This window comes from Peromyscus leucopus, chromosome 8b (genome assembly GCF_004664715.2).
Source record: "Peromyscus leucopus breed LL Stock chromosome 8b, UCI_PerLeu_2.1, whole genome shotgun sequence".
Lineage (NCBI taxonomy): Eukaryota > Metazoa > Chordata > Mammalia > Rodentia > Cricetidae > Peromyscus > Peromyscus leucopus.
In genome coordinates, this window is record NC_051086.1 from 2,023,357 (window position 1) to 2,034,299 (window position 10,943).

At 44.6% G+C, this 10,943-nt stretch overlaps 1 protein-coding gene across 1 annotated transcript; it reads right to left on the reverse strand.

Annotated features, from left to right (window-relative positions):
- Positions 1-1,208: 1,208 nt before the first annotated feature.
- LOC114680763 (olfactory receptor 1361-like) lies at positions 1,209-2,153 on the reverse strand. The gene has a single exon (XM_028853922.1). It carries the CDS (start codon positions 2,145-2,147, stop codon positions 1,209-1,211), a length of 939 nt encoding a protein of 312 aa, XP_028709755.1. The 5' UTR covers positions 2,148-2,153.
- Between the last annotated feature and the right edge of the window lie 8,790 nt (positions 2,154-10,943).

The following is a 10,943-nucleotide window of genomic DNA, read 5'->3' on the forward strand; positions in this document are numbered from 1 at the left end:
AGCCTTATGGGGACTAGAGTAGACTACATGGTCGCCTGTGCACAGTGACTCCAGCGACTTTCTTGGAGGTGGGGAAAGAAAGGGGAGGCTTGCTTAACCTAAAAGACTCCAAAAAGGCTCCAAAGAAACTAGGAAGTGGTGGGGCAGGCCTTTAATCCTAGCACTCAAGAGGCAGAGGCAGATGGATCTCTGTGAGTTTGTAGGCCAGAGTTCCAGGACAGCCAAGGCTACACAGAGAAACCTTGTCTTGAAAAACCCAAAAACAAAATGAACAAAAAGGCTCCAAAGAGCAGGAAACTTTGACTTTTGAGGAGGCTTGAGTACCCAAGAAGAGGAAGGCAGCCATCGCATACACATGGGTTGCTCCATTGGAACTTTGCCCTCACACTCAAAGGCATGTCTTATGGTGACAATGCCCCATAAGGTAGAGCTGTCTGATTAGATGACCAGAGACAAAAACACATCCGGTGTAATCAGGATTCAATGTGAAGCCCAAGAGCAGCCTTCTCGGCAGGATCCTGAGGTGTTAGCCCACAGAGTCGCCGGTGACACCACTTTGACCCTGCCCATACCTTGCCCACACAGGACTTCGGATTTCCCTGAGAGTTTCTGGCCCACACTTCATGAGGCCGGGTTGTAAAGCACATTTGGTTTTAGTATCTACCAACCCAGAAAATACACGAGAAACCCAGACATTTGGATCTAACTGGTTGGAGTTAGTCCCAGCAATGATAATTGCATTTCAAGGCTTCTTGATGAGATTAACTTTCTGCCTGGGCTGAAGAAATAATTGCTGTGTGTTCTGAAAACATTTTTCAAAAGGAAATGCAAAATTTTGTGAAGTAGAGGCTTCCAAAGTGATCCTCACACTTTCACCTGGAAAGGGAAAATGAACTTCCTTCTCTTTCTGCTTTGTGGCACTGGAGATCAAACATGGGACTCGATGTGCCAGGCAAGCCCATTACTGCTGAGCTATAACCCCAGCTAGAAAGGAAGGTTGATTGTTTGATAAACACATTTAGGAGAGAGTGATTGGCTTCACACGTTAAGAGGAGCAGGGTGTGAACTAAGTCAAGACTTGTGGATAAGCTTCTACCAAATGTGTTTATTCTATTTCAGGAAATACTCATAGAGACAGATTGTATGACATCTGTGAGGTGGAAATGATTACTTACATGAGAGTGATACATAGACTCAGTATACATTGATCAGAAAGAGAGCATCTTCTTATGGACAATTTTGCTTAGAGCCCCTTTCAGGTCCCTGTTCCTCAGGCTGTAGATGAAAGGGTTCAGCATGGGGGTCACCACTGTGTACAGCACGGTGGCTGCCATGTCCTTCTCAGATGAGTGTGCAGATAAGGGGTTGAAATACACGGCAATGATGGTGCCATAGAAGAGGCCAACCACAGCCAGGTGGGAGCTGCAGGTGGAGAAGGCTTTCCATCTTCCCCTCGGGGATGAGACTCTCAGGACAGCAGAGGTGATGCGGGTGTAGGAGACCAGGATGCAGACAAATGGGGTGACCATGATCACAGCTCCCTCTGTAAGAATCATCAGCTCATTGAGGTGTGTGTCTGAGCAGGAGAGTTTCAGGAGGGGAGTGACATCACAGAAGAAGTGGGGGATGGTGTTGTCTGAACAGAAGGAGAGTCTAGCCATGAGCAGGGTGTGCAACAGAGCATTCAAGCTGGCTACCACCCATGACCCGACCACCATGAGGACACAGAGTTGATGGGTCATCTTTGTTGTATAGTGTAAGGGGTGGCATATGGCCACATACCGGTCATAGGCCATCACAGCCAGCAGGAAATTGTCCATGTCTGTAAGTTCAAAGAGAAAATACATCTGCATGAGACACCCAGAGAAGGAAATGGTCTGACTCCCGAGTATGTGGTTGGCGAGCACCTTGGGGACAGTGGTGGAGGAGAAGCAGACATCCACAAAGGACAGGTTGCTGAGGAAGAAGTACATGGGGGTGTGCAGGCGGGAGTCTGTGCTGATGGCCAGGATGATGAGCAGGTTTCCCAGGACAGTGGCAAGGTACATGATGAGGAAGAGCAGGAAGAGGAGCTGCTGCTGCTGGGGCTGCCTGGAGAGTCCCAGGAGGAGGAACTCGGAGACACTGGACTGGTTGCTGCCTCTCATAGGTCTGAGCCCAAGTGAATAGGAGACAGTAAATTCAAAACCTAAATGGGCATGGTGTGATAGAGCACCAGGCAGGATCACATTTGCAAATCAGTTCATAGAATTGATAACCCAGGATGCGCCCAGCCTGTCTACACATCTGCTTCCCAACACTCAGCCCTGATGTATTTTCTACCTGAGCATCCCTGAGGCCACACAACCTCTAAGTATAGCTATGTCTGTTTTTACACCTCTCAGCTCTCCTTCCAACTCCTCCTCAGCTCAGAACGTCATAGAAACGGTCTGTTGGTGCTGTGTTTGTCACAAGCGATAACAATAGATTCAGGCTTCTACACTGGCTTCTGGCCTCTGGAAGGAGGCAATAACTTCAACCCTGAGTAGGCAAATACATGTGCCTCCACTGTTATAACCTTACCTGGGAAGGGAGGTTGGTGCTATCCAACGCTGTTCACCTTGACCTAATTTTGGGGTTTGTGATGTCTTGGAAACATTGGCGAGTCCTAAGCTAGTGAGGAGCAGATGTATAGGATCTTGGTCTTCTGAGTGGGAAAGATGTTCAGAACAATCACAGAACAGTCATTTAGGCAGTCTCTTTGGCTACTGGGACCAGTATCCCTCAGAGCTTCATTAGAGACAAAAAGAGAAACTCTCCCATCTACGCTTTTGGCCCCTTTGGACCAAACAACAATGATAAAGAATACCATCAAAGCTTACATGCAATGGTTAGAACAAAATGTATAGGCTTCAGAAATGAGTCCCACGTTGGTAGACACAGATCCCCAGTGGCATTATTTACGACATCAGCTCTCATTGCTTTTGTGATCTGAGCCTGTGCCTACTGGTGTGGAGATGAAATTTTTATATTCTTGTACCTTCAATGTAGTCTTTGCTTTCTTGTGTCTGCTCACATCCAGCAGTGATCAGTGATGTCACATCATCTTCAGTTTGAGGCAGGAAACTAAGGGTATACACTGAGCTGGACTTTGGATAAAGTAAAGCCTGAACCCAAGAGGCAAAGTCTATAAGGAACTTGGCCTTTATAGTAGATGCCTTTTGAGGTACCTTTCCAACTCACATGGTTTACTGCTTTCTTTGGATGGAACCCTTATCCCACATAGGCTCAGCATGGTAGGTCTGGGACGCCATGTCCTACCACACACTTCTCCACAGCAGGCAGAGGTAGGATGAAGTTCCATCTGTGCCTATCACTGTGTGGATGGGCCATAATGTGCAACTCCAACTCTCTTCTGCTTCCCTGTTCTTACCTGAGAAACAAAGAGGAACTAAAGAAGGAAACATGCAGAGCTGGCTCCGCCCCTCACCTGAGATCCCAGGCAGCCCCAGTAACCTGGACTGACCAGCTCAGCTGCCACCCAGGCCCACATCCAAGGCCTTGGGTCAGTCCACCATAACATCTACCCCATCTATGTCCTGCTGGAGCATGTAAAGGGACTGGTCCTGCAGAATGATACCTACAGGATCTCCATGATTCTGGTGGCTGGGGGATATCCGAGCAGAGTTTCAGAGAGGGCCCAGTGATGAGATGGTGTGCTAGAAACCTGAGGTCTTGAACCAGACACATGAAAAGGTGTTGGAGAGGCAGGAAAGACAGAGGAAGGAAGAGGGTTTTTGTTTGTTTGCTTGCTTGCTTGCTTACTTGCTTGCTTGCTTGCTTGGTTTTTTAATTTTCTTTTGGGACAGATGCTGCAAGGGTGAGGGACAGATATGAGAGGACTGGGAGATGAGCAGAACTGGAGTGCACGATGTGAAATTCCCAAAGAATTAATAAAGAAATTATGTTTAAAAAGAAAGAGAGATTGAGAGAAAGGAAGGAAAAAAAGAGAGAGAAAAGAAAAAAGAGAAAGGAAGGAAGAAAGAAAGAGAGAGAGAGAGAAAGAGAGAGAGAGAGAGAGAGAGAGAAAGAAAGAAAGAAAGAAAGAAAGAAAGAAAGAAAGAAAGAAAGAAAGAAAAAGAGGAAGGAAGAAAGAAAAAGAGGAAGGAAGGAAGAGAGAGAGAGATGCAAACATGCTAGTGGTGCACACCTGTAGTTCCACTGTGGAAACTGAGGCAGAAGAATTGTAATTCAGAGACTTGCCTGAGCTTCATAGTAGAAGAAAGGAGGAGGAGGAAGGAGGGGAAGAAAAGGAAGAGGAAGAGCAGGGAAAGGAGGGGGAGGAGGGGAATTGTTTGAAGAAAGCCCTTCCTGGATTTCCAGTTCTAGATTTAAATCATTTACTGATGACTGCTATTTTCAGCCTCATTTTGCTGAAGATTAATAGTTGTAAATGTAGAAACAAATTGCACTAGTTTATAACAGGAAGAATTCATGTGTGTATGTGGGTAGTTTATAACAGGAAGAATTCATGTGGGGGGGTAGTTTATAACAGGAAGAATTCATGTGTGTATGGGGTGGTTTATAACAGGAAGAATTCATGTGTGTGTGGGGGGGTGGTTTATTACAGGAAGAATTCATGTGTGTATGTGGGTAGTTTATAGCAGGAAGAATTCATGTGTGTATGTGGGTGGTTTATAGCAGGAAGAATTCATGTTGTATTTGGGGATGGGTGGTTGTGTGTACAAGTATATGTGTTTATATGTGCAAATGTATGCTTATGTATATGTGTGTATGTGTGTGTGCATGTGTGCATATGTGGGGGTGCTTCTGTGTGTGTATATGAATATACAAGGGGTGTGTATGGGTGTTGAGATGGGTGTGTATGTGTATGTATGTACAGGGGATATGTATGTGTGTTGGGGTGGGTGTATATTCATGTTGGAGTTAGCATGTAAATGTGTGTATGTGGGGGGTGCACATGCATGTGGAGGCCCCAAGTTGATATCAGGTGTCCCAGTTACTGTGCTATTGCTGTGAAGAGAGACCATGGCCGAGGCTGCTCTTATAAAAGAAAGCATTTAATTGGAGCCTTGCTTGCAGTTTTAGAGGGTTAGTGTTTGGCCATCATGGCAGGAAGCAGACAGGCATGGTGCTGCAGCAGTACATGAGAGCTTTACATCCTGATCTGCAGATAGTAGGGGGAGGGGCAGGTAGGGAGAGAGAGGGAACCTGGTGAAGACTTTTGAAACCTCAAAGCTCACCCCCAGTGACACACCTCCCCCAACAAGGTTACACCTACTCTGACAAGGCACACCTCTTAATCTGTCCCTAAACAGTCCACCAACTAGCAATTAGACATTCAAACACACAAGCTTATGGGAGCCATCCTCACTCAAACCATCACATCGATGTCTTCCTCAGTTGCTCTCTACCTTTTAGATTTAGGCAAGGTTTCTTGCTGAAGCTAGCTATCACCATTTCTAGTTTAACTAGCCAGCTTGCCACAGGGATCCCCGTCCCTGACTCCCGAGGATTAGGATTACAGATGGCCACCTGGTTTTCACATGGGTTTAGGGATCTGGACTCGGTCCTTACACTTGCATGGTAAATGCGTGTACAATGAGCCTTCTCCACATTCCCAACAGTTTTAGTAAATGAATCTTGATTCACCAGCGGATTAATAGCTGATAAACAAATTGTATTAGCATTCTCAGGTGCACCATTCATGGGCTGGGAGCAGTGGGGCCAGGGGCAGTGACCAAGGTTAGTGGCAGTTGCCTCAGAGTAGCCAACGGTGGCAACAACACTTGGTTCCATTACCCAGATCTGGTTACCAAATCGGTGCTCTTTGAGACTGGGTTGAACAGCCCTCCAGGAAAACGGAACCAACCATTGAACATATGTATTCTCTCTCTCTCCCACAAGAAGGAAACTCCCTGAACAAGGAAAGGCCCCGAGACCCCAGACCCCAGAATGTCTTTTGCTTCTGCTGTGCCTTTACACATCTGCTGCTGCTATCTTTGTCTGGTATCAGACATGGTGTGAATGGGTGTGGGGAGATCCCCACTGCCTGTAATGTAGTGTTTATCTCATAGAAACATCCCGTTCTACTGGGCATATTTACCTGTGGATTGTTATGAAGATGATTCCTCCTTAAGCTATATTGTCTAATTGATAATAATAATGTTAGCTTATACAAAGTTTTTGATAAATAAAAATAAATACAAGGAAATGTTATACAGCTAGGGTCTATGAGCTTTACCTAAGGAGCTGCATAGATCACAGTTCAGCTTAGTGATTAAGTAAAATAATTTGAGTTTCAGGAGCCAGGCTGGCTCTAATTCTCTTACTGCTGAATGACCCAGTCATAGGTTTCAGTGTGCACCATCAGCTGAAACAAAGTCTTAAAATAACTTCAGGTTAGATCAGATGCTTTATAATAGTGTGTGTGTGTGTGTGTGTGTGTGTGTGTGTGTGTACGGTCATTTATTTGTTCTAAAACATGTTTATGTTATTATTTTACACAGTGAAATATGAACACAAAGAAGCCCCCCACAAAAAACAACTTCACATTAGGAAACTGACATTAAATGCTTTGAGAGCATGAAATGCTTTGAGATGCATGAAAGCAGGTCAGTAAAAACTAAAGAATAAAGACTGTTGACAAATTATCTGTAGGCTACAAAACCATAAAAGATTAGGAAAACAAATTTCAAAACCTAAAATAACTGGTGACTGATGCTGTAGTTCTCTTACTATAGGAAAGCAAGGCAAGATGGCTCAGTGGTTAAGGGCACTGAGTACTCTTCCAGATGACCTGGACTTGATTCCCAGTGCCCACTGGGTAGCTTATCGCTATCTGTAACTCTAGTCCCAGAGGATCCAATGCTGTCTTCTGGTCTCCATGGTCACCAGGCACACATGTGGGACACAGGCATTAAATAAATTAATTTTAATGAAAAGAAAGAAAATGGCTAGAAGTCATAAACCGCTGTCTGAAGGGTGGGCCAACCCAGGAAGAACTAGTGATTTCAGAGGACTGGAACACTAAGCCAGATATCTACTGACTAGGAATGAGTGTAATGATATACCTAACTTAAAAATAAATGTTTAGAGGATATGAGTTTACTAAATTCAATCAAATCTCATAAAAGCCAAACTTTTTTTTAATGTGGCCAATTTTAAAATACAGTGGAATAGGATGAATTATAAAATCCAATAATCTGAATGTTATAAATTCATTGCATTCATTAATAAAGGGAGGTATCACAAAGCACATCCCTAATGTGTCAAAGAATACAATCAGAATGTTGAGTACTTTAACTCAATTAGAGCAAAGCATAAAAATGAGTCTCTTGTAGCAAGAGCTACCTACTTAAACAATGAGGCTTCACCATCACCCGGGAGAACTATCATCGCTGAAGCTTTTCCTGCCTCCATGGCCGCTGCTGCCCCCTCTGCCTTACCACACTGATCTCTCATCACATGGCTTCTCTGTCTGCCTCAGGAAACTCCCAAGACAATTCCTTATGTGTCCCTGTGTATGTGAGCCTGTTGGCTAGACCCTGAGCACCAGCACTTTCTTGGTATCCCCTGCATCAGCACAGGACCTGAGAGTCAGTTGATATTCACATTTTCGTTGAGGAAACAGCCCTGTGTACAGACTGTGACGAGCTTTCTTGTGGGACTGTCTTTGGACTGCCAGTCGACAAATAATGACTCAGAGACTAATTAGTAGTTATGAAAGCTTGGCCTTAGCTTAGGCTTTTTCCCAACTAGCTCTTATAACTTAATTAACCCATATTTTTAATCTATGTTCTGCCATGAGACTTGGTTAACTCTTCTTAGTATGGCACATCTGACTTGCTCCGAATCTGTTGGCAAAATTCTTTGATAATAGTTTTAAGATGAATAGCCCCAGAAAACAATCTCAAGTTCACAAGGACACATAGCTGAGTTATAGATCCATTAGGTTAGGGTCAGAAATACAAAGCAGCCCAATTGTTGCTAGCTAACGTTCTTTCCTTTCTAGATTTGGTTGGTGATCAAAGGTGATGATTAATTCCTTATACCCATTTCTGCTCTCAATCTCCTAATATAAAAAAAATATTGATGGGCTATGGTGGCACACGCCTTTAATTAACCTCAGCACTCAGGAGGAAGAGGCACGTAGATCTCTGTGAGTTCGAGGCCAGCCTGGTCTACAAAGTGAGTTCCAGGACAGCCATGGCTACACAGAGAAACCCTGTCTCAAAAAAAGAAAAAAAAATTTTTTTAATTAAAAAAAAGTACTGATGAGTAGGTATGCACCCTAAAGATTTAAAGTAGAGCTGACTGATTTTTTTCCAAGCCAAACTGTATTCAGCTTTATTAAAGATACTTTCCATAAACAATCATGGTTTTCCAGGTAGGACATGGGCAGACAGTCATTAACAGTATACAAGAACTTCCAAACTCCCTTCTTGTATAGACTACCAAAATCAGAAAGCCACTACAAAACCCGATGAGTCTTCATTCGATGCTTTGAAAAGGGGGAGAGCTTAGAGTGAGGGTTGACAGTTCACATTGAGGATGTTGTTTAACAACTTTTCACAAGCCGATCCTGACTTTCAGGAAACCAAACGAACACGGCAGGATTATCAATCTGAAGATCCATAATCTTTTATAAAAGGAACCGCTGCTCTTTTGAGGGCACAATGATACCACTGCAAAGTCCAGATTGCCCAATAGACCGGCAAAACCAATTGTGGGGGTCAGGTTCCAACAGGTCTCTGTTTCTAAGGGAGTTAAGTCTATGCTGATGGCACAGGGGAGGAGGATATAAAAATGAATTTAGAGTTTCACACACATGGCATTTTGTGCCATGGTGGTCACATATGTGAACACCAGGACAGCTCTTCTGGGAGCCAAGAGGAGTCTTTCAAAATTATCAGGGAAAGATGTTTTCCAACACAAACCATTACCAATCCAGCTTGGGAGACATTTTGTTAGTGACACATGTTCCTTCCTTCCCAGAAACAAGGAAGTGTTCTGTGTGCTAACAACATAGCTTTTAAAAAAAGAATTCTGCTTTTTTTTCTCTGTGTACCTTTGCGCCTTTCCTGGAACTCACTTGGTAACCCAGGCTGGCCTTGAACTCACAGAGATCCTCCGGGCTCTGCCTCCCGAGTGCTGGGATTAAAGGCTTGCACCACCACTGCCTGGTCCAAATGTCTGCATTTTTATAAGACTTGATAAAAAATAGCATACCAAACTGTGCAGTACACGGTTATCAAAGATGCACACACTTCAGTTGGCATCTCTGGCACCGTCAGCTTTCTGTGCCTGGTCTGTTTTGGGGTCTCCATTTTCTGCGGGATTATTCGCATCCTTACCAGCATCAGCCTTCCCCTTCTTCCCTTGGGACCTGCTCTCACTTCTTTGCAGGGGCCTTTTTAGGCTTGGGCTCTGTGTTGGTTTTTGCGGTGCTCTTACCCTGTGAGGAAAAGTCACAAAACATGACAGAATCCACTAACAAGAGTTTTATTAAGATAAGGGAGAGGGGAGACAGGCCCAGCGGCGGCCCGCAGAGGTAGACAGGCCCGGTGGTGGGGACAAGCAGATGCAGGTAGACCTGTGGCAGCGGCCCGCCGAGGTAGACATGCCGGGCGGCGGCGGTGGTGGCGGCGGCTGCGGCGGCGGCGGCCGACAGGGACATTCAGGCCCGGCAGCAGCCTGCAGAGACATTCAGGCCCAGCGGCAGTAAACAGAGGTAGACTGGCACAGCGAAGGCGGCCGACAGGGACATACAGGCCCGGTGGCAGACCTCAGAGGTTGACGGGCCCGGCAGAAGTGACAAGCAGAGGTAGGTAGGCCCGAGATGGCAGCCAGCAGAGACATACAGGCCCGGGGACAGAGACAAGCAGACGCAGCTTGGAACAGGGATGCCTCTAAACCCCAACACCTGGGAAAGAAGCTATCTCTGTGGGACGCAACCAGAAAGAATCTGAACACTCCGTCTGAGGACAACCAAAAGCCCAGATCCTGTGAAACCCAACAACTTGGAGGTGTTGGTAAGACTACGCCTCTCAGCTGAAACCCATCTGGGAGAGGATTCAGATGCATACAGGTTGAAGTCTGAAGAAACAAGATCAGCTGAGGAGTTGACGAATGAACAAAACGTGACCTGGGAACACAGAAGAAGGCGCTACCCAGTCACTAAACCAGATCACCAGAATCATATATACTTCAACGACTGAGATCAGCTGCCCCTGAAGAAATAGCCCAATAGCACCAATTTAACCAAGAACCCCTACTAAACCAAGACTAAAAATTAGAACAAGAGAGGCACTCTCAGACACAGACACCACCTGCACCGCACAGAGGAAGAGATGAGTAGACTCCAGTGCAAAAACACAGGCAACAACATAAAGACCTATATGGCAACATCAGAACTTAGTGATTCTACACCTGCAAGACCTGAACATACCAAGACAGAAGAAACAGAAGAAATCAACCCTAAAAATGACTTTAAGAAGATGATAGAGGCCCTTAAAGAAGAAATAAAACATTCCTTCAAAGAGGAAATAACAACTTTTCTTAAAGAGGAAATGAAAAACTCCCTTAAAGAGGAAATAAAAACTTCCCTTAAAGAGGAAATGAAAAACTCCATTAAAGAGGAAATAAAAAACTCCCTTAAAGAAATGGAAGAAAAAACGAACAAAAAATGGGAAGAAAACAAATCAAGCCAAGAAAAAACAATTAAACAGATGAAAGAAACATTCCAAGATCTGAAAAATGAATTTGAGACAATAAAGAAAACACATGCTGAGGGAATGCTAGAAATAGAAATTCTGACTAAACGAACAAGAACTACAGAAACAAGCATAACCAACCGATTGCAAAAGATGGAACAGAGAATCTCTGACACTGAAGACACGATAGAGAAAATAGATTCGTCAGTCAAAAAAAAACACTAAAGA